Raw genomic sequence first — 14965 nt, forward strand, 5'->3', positions numbered from 1 at the left:
AGCACGCCAGGACTTGGGGACCATCAGCCCCGCTTCAGCAACTACCTCCCCTGCTTTGTGGTCTCAGCTATTCTGCGTCCACAGGAGATGGTGTTTGTGGGGAAAGGAAAGAGATGCCAATGTTGAAACAGTGCGAAAGCTGTTGGAGAATGTGATTTCAATGTTCTAGGAATGTCTGCAATATTGTCATTCAAAAATGGGTCTATATTACTGTAGAACATATCAATGTATAACAAAAACGCCATTATATAAGTATAATCTCATATAAACATCTTATATAGGATATATTATTTGATTACATTATATAACTATATAAATAGCATATTAAAGTAGTTTAATGTCTCAGGGACCTACTAGGTGACAAAGTGTTGCTATGTGCTTTACATTTGTCACCTCCTTTAATCTCCTCAATGGCTTTACAAGATAAGCATAATCTTCTGAGATTTTTTTTTAATGAAAAAAACTGAGTCTCAGAGAGATTAAGTGGCCTGAGATGACAAGCTAAAAGCCGGCAGAGCTGAGACTCAGACCCCCCACTCCTAATTCTCAACTAGGGGGCCCTCTGGTACCACAGGTGTACCCTTACTCAGAACAGCCAATGTATAATCCACAGGCTTCTATACAGGCAAGCAATGTTCCACAGAATTCAAGCCCATTCCATTTTTCAGACGTGTTGGATTTTCATCTAACAAAAACTTGAAAGGCCAGATAACCTCTTCCTTCACACCTGCAAAATCGTTTGGGAGTTTTCTTCCATTTTGTCAGGTTCTCTCTAGAACGTGTGTCAAATTCAGAGGGTGTGCGCAACGATTTGGTATTTTCTAAAATATCAACATATTACATTTCCTAAAGAAAATAATAATTTTTAAATGTTTTAATTAAGAGTTCAAGACAGTGCTTATACATGTCAAATCAAATGACTGGAAATTGATAACTGCCCAACAAAAGGCGGTCCTGGGGTGACCGCCACTATTACGCAGTGTACTATGATCTGGGTGTTTATCCTGCCCCCCCAAATTCCCATGCTGGAACCCTAGTGTCCAGCGTGGCACTGTTAGAAGGTGGGGCCTCTGGGAGGTGATCGGGTCATGAGAGAGACATTCTCGTGAGTGGGGTCAGTGTCCCTACAAGAGGGACCCAGAGAGCTTGCTGCCCCTCCCACCACATGAGGACGCAGTGGAAAGGTGGCCACTTTTGAACTTAGAAGCAGGCTCTGAGGAGACCTGGCCATGTGGGCACCCTGATCTCGGACTGCCAGCCTCCAGAACTATGGAAAATATAATTACGTTGTTTATAAGCCACCCAGCCTGTGGTATTTTGTTATAAGACTAAGCCAAATGGACTAAGACACACTATAAAAAAAAAGTCTAGTACTCAGAACGCTCAGTCTCTACTTTTCACCTCTCAACATTTTTCAGCAGCTTTGGGGAGGTTAAGTGACTTGCTGAAGGTCACTCAGCCAGTAAAGGGCACAGTGAGGTTCCCACTGAGGCCCCTCACACCAGCCCTCATCTGTTTCATCACCAGGGGGTTAATACCCTTCAAGTCAAGGCCTCCAAACTCACACCATGTCAAATCTGAAGGCCACCCACATAGCCAGCCAACTGTCATCCCAGACTGAACCTTTTGGGTCTTTATGGTCTGCTCTAGAAAGAAATGGTTAGCGAGAAGAGAGGCACGGCCCCAAATGATGACCGTAGTACTACTGAGAAGGTAGTTTTGAGATGTTTATCATCGACCTCTTCCTCCTGCTGCCCTCAAGTTCCCATATTTGTTGTTCAATTCAAGATGTCAAGAGAATTGCACTGGCAAAAGTAAAACCAAACGACTTCTTAAACCCACATCTTGAAGAAAGGGCTGCCAGGCCTCTAAAGATATTCCATGTTAATACCACACATTACAACCCAAAAGAATGAGAAGTTTTGTTACAACCCTACCTTTTACATCACCAGCTCTGGCAGGGGGCCTTGAATGAACCTCAGAAAGCTTCCGGCAGCTTTCTATCAACAGCAGGTCCTGTGTGGAGCGCCAGACCTGTCCCGCAGCAGGAACAATGCCCTTTTTGTTCCCGCCCCCATTCCTGTGTGTTTCACTGTTATCTGAGTAGTGCTGGGGTTGCGCACGGGCTGTACCTCATGTGCTATGTTAATGGGATATTGTTGGTCTAAGCCTGTTCTAACTGCGAACAATCTTACTCTCTTTTGAAAGCACTAAATCCCCTCGGACAGAAAACGCTAATTCCAATATCTAATAGTGCCTCGTTCTGGTGTTGAGTGCTCAGAAAAGAGTAGGGACTCTTATTTAAGGAGACGTGGATTTAACTTCACTCATACCACTCCAATCGGAAAGAAGTTCATCAAGTAATTAAAAGGCTTGAAGTGAAGAGGCCACCAGGCGAAGAATGTACCTCATGGAAACTGCTTATTGGAACATTTAGTTTACAGCCCTTTTCTGTGACTCGGAGAGCAGTAATAAGGAATAGAATTTCTTAAAACACGGTATGTAGCAGGGAAGGAAATGCTAGAGGGCAGTTAATGAGAAGGTGACTGGGCGATTTACGGAGACCTCCCCGACATCCTTGCAGCCCAGGCCCTCACCCCGAGGGTCCCAGTGCCCAAGAATGCAATGAATTGTGGGAGGGCCAGCGGGCAGGAGCGGTAACAGCAGCTACTCAAGCACAGCACCCATGCTACCCCCAAACTCAGCTTTGTTTTTCTTAGACCACCAATCAGTGCCTGACATAATGATTTCTATTTTGTCGTCTATCTCTTTGACTGACATCACGCTGCAGAGACCAGCAGGGTGGCCACAGGGCCAGGGGGTTGGCACAGGTGAGTGACGGTGAGACCAGAGGGAAATGAGGTCAGGATGGGGGCCAACGCCTCTAGAATGTGGACTGTAGTCTAAGTAAGAGTAAGAAGGCCACCGAGGGTCACCAGCAGAGGAGACGTTTTAGAAGAACCCCTGTGGCCAGAGTGTGACAATGGTGAGCCACCAACACGGCCCAGCTGAGCAGTCACAGTGGAAGCTATGACAATGGACTGGGTGCCAGGTCTGGAAACAGCACACCGTGAAAGACAGATAGTGAGAAGGGAGCAGGGACAGTGCCCGCCCCAAAGTGTCTTGGGCCATCGTGCCAGCACGCAGGGACGTTATAGGTGTCATGGCGGAAAAAAGCTTCAATGGCACATAAGCGTGGGAAACTCGGAGTGAAGCGAGTTAAATGAGCCTCCTGCCTGCAGGACAACTCGGAATCCAACCCGAGGTGCATTCCAGATCTGCAAGAGATCTAGCAGAGCTAGAGAGGGAAGTCTCCCTACACCCACTGGCACACTTGGCACATCCTCGTGCATCACCCATCTGGGAAACTGCACGCAGACTGGTTCTGAGTCCTCCCCCTTTGCCCCCGGATGCTCAGCGACGGTAAGATGAGTCTTCCAAACAAGCCCCAGAAACGTCAGAGCAGCACAGCCCAGCAGCTCCTTCACCGGGGAAGCCCGATTTTTCTGAAAACGTTCATTAATCAAAAATGTCACTCCTATTTTCTGAAGACTTTTATAAAGGGCCTCAGGAGAAATGCAAATGACAACTGCACTGAGATACTATCTCTCACCTGTGAGACTGGCAAAAACGCAAAAGCCTGACACCACATTCTGTTGGCAAAGCCGTGGGAACAGGAACACTTGCCTATTAGTGTTGGGAATGCAAAGTGGAGCGACCCCTAGAGAGGGGAATTTGGAAATATCTAATGACACCAGCGATGCACTGACCCCCTGACCCAGCAAACCCGGCTTCGGGAACTCGTGCTGAAATCTCTTGTATCTACACGTGCCCAGTGCCAGGTAGAACGCTGATGGCCAACATTATAAATGGATGTACCGAGCAGACAAGGACAGAATCTACCAATCATCTTCACACCAGAAAAAGAGACCACAAGAATGTACCTCCGGATGGAAGCAACACTCTCACCCACAAAACATATGTACCCCCCAAAAAGGGAAGAAAAAGAAACTGAACTTGAATCAGATCATGCCCTGCAAACTGATGACCCCAGTCTGGATAAATAGCTAAACAACACCATGTGCATTCAAGCAGCCAAAACCACTGTCGGGGAAATTCTAGTAGGAAAGCAAATCAGCTTCTTCAACAAAGTTTTCAGAGAGAAAAACACAGGAGAGGGGAGGAGAGATGAAGAGACACAGCAGCCGGGCATACTGTGTGGGCCTCATCTGAACCTGGACCCAAACAAACTAGGGAAATGGGCAAAGTTGCTAGACAAGGGAAAATACGAAGAGATAGATTACTATTGAGTGGGGTATAGGTATTATAGTTATGTTTTCCAAGGAGTCTGGAAGTTTGGGAGAGATTATTTCTGGATTAAATAGGATTCTGGGATTTGCTTCAATAAGGTACAGCTTCGGGGATGACGCAGTGTGAGAACAGACAAGACGGGCTGTTGTGTGTTAGTTGCTGAGGTGGGATGAGGGATGCTGGAGGGGGTCCATTACACTATTCTCCCCTCTTTTGTGTAGGGTTGACATGTTCCATCATTAAAAGTATATATATATACACACACACACTCACATATATATACATATATGTATATGTATATGTGTGTGTATATATACACACATGTATGTATATATTTATATATATATAATATACAATATAATATAATGTATGTATACAATACACACACGTACATATTCTATCGTTAACCCAGAGACTGTGCTCGTGGCCAGCTCCCACCTACAAAAATTAACAACATACATAGACTTAAAAAAAATACAAAAGGTTCTTTTTTCCTCACTTGGACCCAAGCGTAATGATGGATTTTCTTGCTAGCCAGGAAAGTTCACCAAGATAAACAAGTTGAGTCTAAGATGTTATAAGCGGCCAAACTCCTGGTGAGGTGCTCTGGAAAAGAACACACTGGATATTCTGGGAAGCGAGAACAGCAGAAATGTTTCTGGAGGAAAACCGAGGGTCTCTGCCTTAAATCGAGGTTGGCAATAATATCCTAGAAGCCCAATTATGGACAAGAGCTTGTGTATCCTCTGTTCTTAGAGTTAGAATCCAACAGCAGGGGTGGGGCAATCACCTTATCAATGCCTACCAAAGGTTTTCAAAATTTCGCAATAAATAATAGCAAGCTGCCTGATCGAATTGAAACATAAGGGCCCATCTTTAGTACCAAAGAAATAATGAGGCTGCATTCAACTCATGCATAGCCTGTGTCACTTGGAGGAAGGGACCAAAGAACTTTCACTGGCAAAGAAGTTGAAGCTGTGAGGCCGTGTCACAGAACAAAGCAAACGTGTACAATGACAACACACCATCCGATTAAATGCTGCCTCTTGAGGCTGCTCCATCTTGAAAGCTGGGGTGGGTCTCTCAGGACCAAGGGAAGGTCCGCAATTTCCCCCCATGCCGCTCAGCCTCCACCAGGCGCTGACAGGAAGTGACGACTGTCCACTGGGTGGGGGCCTATTTACCATCGCTGCTCCCAAACCTAAGATCTTACTTCAAAAAGTAGAAAGAAAATGCAGGTGGCACAGGTCCTCCTCTTTGCAGGAGCATAGCTCATACTCCATGCTGGCTGCAGGTGTAAAGTTACAATTCCCCTGTCACCGGCTTTCGCTTCCTGTCCAGTCAACCTGGAGAAACCGAGGCTGCCTTTTCCTATTCTTAAAACTACTTCAAGTATGAGCTGAATTGACTTTCTAGCAGTGGCAAAAGCCTAAGTCCTGGCACTTTTTACTTTCTTCACCAGCAATTTTCAACCTTTTTCATCTCAGGGCACACATAAACTCATTACTAAAATTCTGTGGCACACCAAAAAATACATATTTTTGAGAATATGACAAAAATAGGTAATATTTTGATTCATTCACACTGAGCAGCTATTGTAGTGCTGGCTGCTGGCATTCTGTGACAATCTAAGGGAAAAGAGGTCAGTGCGCCTCACCAAATACTCAGGTATTTCACGTTTTAAAAATTCTTACAGCATACTGGTTCAAAATCATTATTCCAGAGTGTTCGATCTTAGCTGACGTTGCAATATAACCTCCGTCTTCGAATAAGGAAATGGAAATGCCAGAGTGACTGCACCCAGGCAGAGGGACAGGCGCCTGGCCTGGCAATCCCGCTACAGAAGCCAGAGCCGGTGAGGGAAGGCGCCAGACAGACCCCCTTCTGAGGCTCAGGGGTCCTGTGCCCCCTTACAGCGCCCTGAGCCACCCTGAAGCCTGATCACCTTCACAGCCCACGTGATGCCTAGTGTGAAAAGTCGCCATCATCTAGAGACGTCTCCAAGTCGTGACCCTCCTTGGTAATGACAGAAAGCAATGGCCACGTGAGAGAAGGAAAGCAGACTCCAATTCCACAAGTGAGTCCTAGCAACGTTCAAGGACCTGCCAAATTCAACGATTGGTTCTGCTTACTTCTTATCCAGCCTCTTAGCAGAAGTGAACAGGAGGACAGGGCCACCGCACACACAGCAGCACCCTGGCAGGTGCCCGTGCTCCGACGGCTGGCTGGGTTGTACCTGGGGGTACCCCAATTTTGCCTTGGGGTAAAACTACTGAGCACGCAGCAGTGCCATGGGAACCACTGCCACAAACAGAAAAAGTGAGCAACAACCACCACCAACACCGGTGGTTGATATGGGAAAAGCTGCTTGATTTGCTTAAGCAAAACTTTTTACAAGTTGTAGTGACTGAGGCTAATTGAAGGAAGCCCCTGTGCACATCCAAACTGCAGGAGAATGAGCACACAAACTGCTGGGTAATGGTGGAGAAAGCAATAGGCCGGCTCTAAGGGTAAGACTCCAGCTTACGCTAAGCATGCACCAAAATCCACGCCTGGCAGGGCCTGCAGGGGGCAGGGCCAGGCATCAGCGCCAGAGAGAGCCAAGCCCCTCCAGACAGGACCCAGCTCACCTTTCTGTTGTGTCTGCCCAGGTGCCTATAACATGCCCTTAATAAAGAAATGGACAAATGAATCATCACCCAAATCAATCCTGGATGATTCAAAAAGCGAAGCTGAACCTAGTGTTAAACCGCAAGGTTTGACATGCCCGGTAATTACCCTTTATGTGAGACAGAGATAGCTACATTTGTCAAATGCTCACATTCACATAGCACCTCCCTACAAAGAGCAATAATGTAGTCACACCTGACACCGTCACTGCATCTGCACACGGCATGCATGACAGAGGCGAGCTGCCCGCCTCACTGAGAACACCCACAATTCCTGCCGTCTGCTGAGGCTGACTAGGTAGCAGGCGCTGGTGCTGCCTTCTGGACAATTGATCCCAATGATAGGGACTGGGTCGTGCCAGCCCCTCTCCAATGGAGTGGTGTTTGGAGATGGGGCCTTGTGTGGTGATTAGACCTAGATAATAAGGTCCTGAGAGTGGAGCACCAAAATGGGATTAGTGTCCTTAGAGGGAAAGGAAGAGATATCAAAGACCAGAGCTCCCTCAACACCCCCACCCTGTGAAGGCACAGCAAGAAGTAGGAACTGTGAGAGGGAAATGTCTCCTGTTTACATCCCCAGATCTACGGTACTTAGCAGCCAAGCTGGCTAAGGCAGTCCCCATTGGCCGTGAGAAGAGTAGGCACAGAAGTGGTGAAGCACATGCCCAAGTTCAGCACATGAAGCCAGGCTCTGTAGGAAGAGAGAACCTTCACCAACGAGCATATGATACCCTTTCTTAAGAAAATGAATTCTTGCAGACCAGCAATATCACCACTTACAAAATCACTTTCGGTCATTGAATTTGCTGACTTAATAAAGCTCACAAATAATAAGAAACCCATCCCCAAACTCCTAGTAGGGATGAAGTTTTCATTGTAAAGATGCCAACAGGAGGAAGACCTACAGACCAGACTGTCTAACAGAATGGTCTGTGAGGGTGGAAACATTCCATGAACTGTGCTGTCCAATGCAATAGCCGCTAGCCCACTGGTTCTCAACTGGGGGCAGGTGGGCCTTCCAGGGAATACTTGGCAAAGTCTGGAGACATTTTTCATTGTCACAGATGGGCAGGAGAGTGCTACCAGCATCTAGAGGGCCAAGGCCAGGGATGCTGCTAAACATCCTATGATGCACAGGACAGCCCCACCAGAGAGTTCTCTGGACCAAAGGGTCAATGGAGCCAAGGTAAAGAGAGTCTACGCTAGCCACATGTGACTACTGAGCATTTCAGACATGGCTACTGAAACTGGGGGATGTAATTCTTTTAATTTAATTAATTTGATTTTAACCTTTAGAATTAAAAAAGGTAAGAGACTAAAACTAACAAAACTGGAATTCAAATTGAAGCAGCCATATGCAGCTATTGGGAATGTACAGAAATATAAAATAAAGGTGCCATTTCCCCAGTCGTTTCATTTAAAGGAATGAAAACTCTTCAGGGAAAAGAGAGATTATGAGGCTCAGGGCTGAGAATGAAGGGGCATAAACAAAAGCACAAAAGCGGATGCCCCTGAAGCGTTAGGACTCATGTCCAGGCACCAGCGAGGTCAGCACAGAAGGAAATCACGGGAGTGCTCCCTTCTATAACCGTAGGCAACTCACTCTTGCAGGGTCTCCACCCCCTTTTCTTTGTACTGCAGTTCTTGCTTCATCTGGGTCAGCTCCCGTTTCAATCTGGAAAGCTAAAGACAAATAACATTTTTTTCACAAAAACTTGCTGTGAAAAATTATTTCTACAGTTGTTATCACTGTCATTGAGGTTTCTGATTAGCTTGCAATTCACTGTATCATCTACTGTCTCCATGCACTTCCATTCACACGCACAAAAACAGCCACCCTGGAAGAATGAACCGCTGTGCTTACAAACCAAGTCCCAGACTGTTCCTATGCAGGTGGAACGGCGACTATCTTCCTTTCCAAGGTATCGATTTGCTCGTTGCAATTAGCAAACTGTGTAACACTTTGTCCATCTTTCCTTTTACTCGCTACTCACAGAGCCCAGTATGAAGCCCTGCTGTTGAGAGCATGGTCTTATTTAAGCAGGTTCTGGTACCCGCCCCAGGCCTGTGTTAAAGCTCAGGAGGTGGGCCCCGTGGCTCGCCCGTTGGCGAACCAGCTCTCTGGGTGCTGTTCTTAGGTGCACTAGAATTTGAGAACCACGGCCCCAAAAGATACCCTTCTGCTTTGGGGACTGAGACACCAACCACAGCAGGAGGCTTCATCTCCGAGGTGTCTCCCAGGCTTCCATGCCAGTGCGACAAAACAGACCCCCTCCCCCAGCAACCAAGAGCAGGGGCTGAGGGGGAGAAAGGTGGGTACACACGGGAACACAGGCGACTCTTGTTAGATGGGCTGAGGTTTTAAAATGAAACATTTTCCCTCCTATTGGAAACAAGTGGAGAGTACAACCAAATACAATAATGGTCCACGAAATCGAAAATCTTATTAAACTACGAGTGTCAGACACACTGACCACCCCCAAATAAACCAGGATAAGTGATGTTACATAAAAATACATACGGGGCATGTCATTGTGAGAACATCTGTTTTACTCACCCTATCCCGGCGACTTGCTATTTCTGCTTTAATCTGGTGTGGGTCATACTTTGTATTTGCTGAATATCCAGAGAAGGCTAAAGAGAAGGAAAATATTTTATATTAGAATGGATCCTTTGAAATAAACACACACACATAGATAGGACCTTCTGATTCACTGTATTAAATAATTAAGTCTCAGATTTATAAGTTGGCACTGGCTCCTAAAGAATCAGCATTTCCCAACCTCAAGTGTGGATGTCTGATTTTTGCATGAGGCCTTTCTATAGGGTCCCACATAGTAAAATAGGCAGCTATAGGTAAATCGAAACTCTGCTGACTTCAACTGCAAAACCAGTAGGCTTAAAAACCACATACAGATGGGGAGGGAAAGGTATGATTAACTATGGAAAACTGCTCTTACTGTGTAAATAGTACATGTACTATGAATCATTTTTACTTTCTTTTAAAATGCACACACAAGGAAGTCTCTGAGAAGGACAGAGCCAAAAAGTCACCTGCGGTTATTTTCAATGGTTTCATTACAAAAGATTTAAGAGATGCCAATTTTCTTTTTATTTCCTTCATATCTATAGTCCCCAGATGAACAATTTTTGACATAAGAAAGAAAAAAATACTAAAGATCTGCAAAATGAAAAACAACTTCCTAGTAATGTGCCTGTCAGATACCAGCTGATAATAGCCATGGAACAGCTATTCTTCCAGGCTGTTCCACACGAACAAAAGGGAAGCACCCATCCTTTTATTCTGGCACCTTGTTTTTGATGGCTATTTAGCTACAGTACATCACAGAGCTAAACGTGTTCTTAAATGGTACAGTGCATGGGCCCTACCCTCCTTACAGCCATGGCATCTCTATGAGGAGCCAATATCTGGGAGTAGATGAGACACCAACAGACGTTCACCTGTGGGTGCTAAGCAGTTGGCCCATTTCCACCTGCACCGAAAGCTACAAGCCCCTTCTGCCATTTCAGCAGCTGCAGCAGCTAGTGGCTGCTTCTCATTCCACCCCTGAGCACGGCCAGCCCCTGATGCTTCTCTATCCTTGCTCTGAGGCTCCTCTATCCTTGCTCTGAGGCTTCTCTATCCTTGCCACCAGCTCCTGGACTACAGTGACGCATTCTATCCCCTCCTTGGGGGGTGCAACACTCCTCTGTCTGCATCTATGGTCACCCCACACTGGTGTCCTCTGCCTCCGGGTCAGTTTCATTTAATGTCACCTGCTCAGAATACCCATCCGCAGGGCCAGCATCCTTTCTTTTTCTCCTCTGATTGGGGAATGAGGGCTGTCATTCAGATAACTAGCTGCCAACACCTAGAAACTAGTTCAAAACCATGTCCTGACTTTCTATGGCAAAGGATGGCTTGAAGCCATCAAATGGCTTTAACAGCAAGATTGTTTAACAGCCCTAATTATATTCAAAGTTAATTTGGGCAGTTGAGATACCTCTTTTTTAAAAAAAAAACAGTTTTATGGCAAATCTACTCTTGTTGGAATTTTGAACCTCTAGAATCCACTGGAAATAAATATCTGGAGGATCTAAGTGTCTGCCAACTTTATGTTCTTATATTTAAAATCATAATCTCTCAAGACATGGAATAAAATGGTTTTTAAGTAGAATTCTTTCTTAGATGAAGAATGTCTATTTCCAAATCCTACAAATTCTATTTTGTCTGACTCCTTGGTTTCACTGAAGATCAGTAATGAAAGCAACACCTCAAACAATGCCCTGAAGAGGCAGAAATCATTTCTATAAAATCTCCACATTAAACTCCTGGGACTTAAAAGTTTCTCAGACCTGAGCTTAAGGGGCTTTCACTTGGAAGCCAGACAATATGCAAATGAGCCTAAGGTTTGCTGACTCCTCATTTCCACTGTGTCAACTTGTCACCTTGCAGCTGAGGAAGACCATGCCAACAATTACCACACAGGATCTTTCCCACTGAGGTAGAAACTAACCCCACCACCAAAGCCCAGGGAAGTGAACTGCAATGTTAGCACCAGTAACAATGATCTGAAATCATTGCCACAAAACTTGAAATGCACAGGGGAGGTGTGGCAGGTACACTTGGACAAATACATGGCAACCTGCCCCCCCTTCTCCTTCCTAACTACCAGTACCCTGGGGCTGTTGGGTATCCGCCACTCCTCCCTAAGGAGTCTGCTCATGAAACACGACATCCCTGAGCCACCAAATCCACCAACAGGAAGCCACCCCACCTTGGAGGACTTCCTTATTGTCTAGGCCCCTGGGAGCTAGTCTTGTCTGTGACTTAACAGCTGAAACCATCCTAAATGATAGACTAGGTTTTACCTCTATTGATACCATTCATGCTAGCTTTGCTACAGCCTCTAAAATTAAAAAATTCCAGGACTGGGATGAAGGAAAAGTCTGCTCAGGCACCTAAGACCATGAGTACACCTTATCTTCAAATGCTAAGGAGAGTTGTGAACACTGGCCTAACTTTTAATAATACAATTCGATTTATGCAAATTCTCAGTTCCTTATGTCTGCCAGTAAGTCTAATGGAATCCATTTCTGGAATCCAAGAAATAGCTCAGGAGTCTAGACTCTGTTTTTAACAGCATGTGTTGTACATCATTTAGAGAAAAACTATCTTCCTCTGTTAAGACATGTCTCCAATCTCAGGGTTTACGATAAATACCAGACTTTCACCTCTGAAGCTTTCTTCTCTGTTGAAGAGCTGAGTGGGCAGAGCTGTTAAATAGCTTAAGGACTCCACTCAGGTACACACTTTGTTTTCGATGACATAATAACAAGGTTTCCGTTCATCTGGACCACAACAATGTAAATTATTGGTCCTTGCTATTACAGGGTGCCTTTCACATTTATTTCATCTATTCTCATAAAAATCTTTGTGAGAGGTGGCGATGATGCTCCCCCACTTTATAGATTCCAGACTGAGTGTGCAGTGACCTGATCTGCTTTATGCCATCAGTCACAGAGGGACCTGTGTCTGGAACTCGGCCTCCTGTGGGTCAGCTATCCAACATCCTCTCACCAGATTGGCTTTTCCAGTGGAAGAAGAAATGGCCCTCTGGCTCTCTAAAGCCCGTCGCCTGCTAGCTGAACTGGACTTGTGGATTTAACACTCAACGTGCTACAGACCACAGTGCTTACCATGGATTTCAACTGTACAGGTTACTGAAAGAGGGAAACTGTGTGTGTCTGTCTCTGTCTCTCCAAAGACATCCTCTGGACAGATGGCTCAAGACCAGGGGCACCCCCCAGCATCAGCACTGTAAGGGGTTGCTCAAAAGAGCCAGTGAAGACTGGCAGAAAGGAGGCAAGCCCTGACCGGCTCCATGCTGACAGGTACTAATTACCAGAGCAGGGATAACTGAGGCCAACAAAGGAGGGCATGAAAACTTTTAAAAGGCACCATAAGCAAAGGATCAAAAAAATCAGGCCCACTCAAGAGCTACAGAAGTAATGCAAGAAGCCATCGAATGCAAAGAGAACAGACTGGGGGATGATCTCTCCGTAAACACGTGTGCTCCACTACAACATTCAAGACTGAGTCTTGCCAACTAATACCTGTGAAAAATGCTGTGTGATCCATTTTTCCCCTGCCTGCTCCAACATGCTCCAATGAGGGAAAACAAAAGGCTAAATGGATGGACTTTGGCCCTAAGCCTAATCTAGATAGTAGATGAGAAACCCTTTACCAGAGAAGTAAAGGAAGATAGTCTTTGTGGGAGGGCCTTGGGGCTTCAGAAAGAATGTTGGCAGCACTGATCACTGATAAGGTCAAGCTTCACCACCACCTAACTCAGGAATTCAGGGTGGATCAGCACTTTCCCAACAGAGATAAGGCTGACTCTTTCCCAGCCACCCAAAGAGACTTCTGGTGCGGACTTCTGGAAGCTCCTAGGAGCTAAGGTAACAAATAAAGCCATATTCCTGCTGCTAAAAGAATCTATATCTCAACTAGTGGATCTCAACTCTGGGAATCACTTGGGGAGCTTTTTAAAAAAATGTCTGGCCCCACTCAAGACCAATTAAATTGAAATCTCTGCCCAGGCGGCAGGGGGTTTTAAAAGTCCTTCAGGAGATTTCCATGTGCAGCCAGGCATCATTGAGAACAATTGGTGTGCACCAGGGGCTGGGAAACTTTCTCTGCAAAGGGCCCGGTTGTGAATATTTTTGGGTTTGTGGGCCATACAGTCTCTGTCTCAACTCAACTCTGCCATTGTAGCTGCTACAGACAATAGGTAAATGAACAGGCGTGGCTGTGTTCCCATAAAACTTTATTTACAAATACCCTGAGTGGACAGGCTTTATAGTCTGTGAGCCATCCATAATTTGGCGAACTGTGGTTAAGACTATAGTTTACCCCACGTAAGAATCCCTTCCAAAAGATGCTGTGAATGGTCATATACTTCATCTGAACACATCCGGAGGCTAGAGTTTCTAGGGAAGAATGAAAGAGTAACTCCAGAAAACAAAAAAAAAAGTTTCTGAAATAACAAATGTATCTGATGTGAAAAGGAAGGCAAACAGAAGAACATGTTAGCATAAACAAAGTAGACAAAAACTCTGCAAAATGAAGCTGTGGAAAACCTATCAGGACCGGGTACCAACCAGCTAGCTCACAAGTTCATACAAATCAAGTTGGGTTCTTAACCTTCTGGGGACACCCATGCTCAAATCCACCAAAGTGTCTAAGTCTGCTTTGGTCAGGGACAAAAAGTCGAGTCTTACATATTCTTAGATACCAGGTGGCACAATATTCACACAAAGTCTTTTATCTCCGATGAATGGAGTTTTATTCTGGTGATTCCCATAACCCGGGAAAATCCATGAAGGTTGCGAGCAAGATGCACTTCCCCTCCCTCCGCCCTCCTCTATACCCTCCTGCCCCGATACAAGAAATGGCTGTTCTAGCTCATTCCTTTGTTTACCATTATTGCTTCATTTCCCCCTATAATTAGCCATTAGGCATAAATGAGGTCCCCAACATTTAATGTATAGCAACACCAGGTGCTACATAAATGTCTCCTGAAAACTAAATGAACAGTTTAGCAATCCTACCGTGGACCATGAGAAAGTCAAAAAGTAGAAAGTGCTCTGCCTTCCACTTGCCCCATTTAGTGTTGCAAAATAGATGACTTGTCAACTTACAACCGGTCTTTATATCCAGATAACTTGAACAATGGGAGGGCAAGGTGTTCCAAAAACACAATCGGCTCTTGTAAGCTGCCTCTTCCACATCTAGGAAACAGTACAGAGCACTGAAGACTACATACACAACCAGATCTGGATTCAAATCCACGTTCTACCATTTACTGGGTATGTAACCTCAAAGTAATTAAGCCTCCCCAATATCAGCCCCTTGTGTGTCCAATGAAGATAACATTGCAGTGTGTGCTTCACAACGTTACAATCATAACAATGCACAGAAA

The 14965-nt window shown here is 45.4% G+C and overlaps 1 protein-coding gene across 9 annotated transcripts in view; it reads right to left on the reverse strand.

The window, feature by feature from the left end:
• WWC3 (WWC family member 3) overlaps positions 1-14965 on the reverse strand; it is a 97370-nt gene that overhangs the window by 38695 nt on the left and 43710 nt on the right. For 7 of the 9 annotated variants that reach the window (XM_037053874.1, XM_037053871.1, XM_037053870.1 and 4 more), the window contains 3 exons: positions 14685-14774; positions 9538-9614; positions 8584-8663 (listed from right to left, as the gene is read on the reverse strand). In XM_037053874.1, coding sequence (XP_036909769.1) covers positions 8584-8663; positions 9538-9614; positions 14685-14774 — 247 coding nt within the window. The remainder of the gene's footprint in view (positions 1-8583; positions 8664-9537; positions 9615-14684; positions 14775-14965) is intronic. The other 2 variants (XM_037053877.1, XM_037053873.1) reach the window with 1 other exon arrangement.

This window comes from Sturnira hondurensis, unplaced genomic scaffold, assembly GCF_014824575.4.
Source record: "Sturnira hondurensis isolate 20B ecotype Veracruz unplaced genomic scaffold, ASM1482457v3 Scaffold0008135, whole genome shotgun sequence".
Classification (NCBI taxonomy): Eukaryota; Metazoa; Chordata; class Mammalia; order Chiroptera; family Phyllostomidae; genus Sturnira; species Sturnira hondurensis.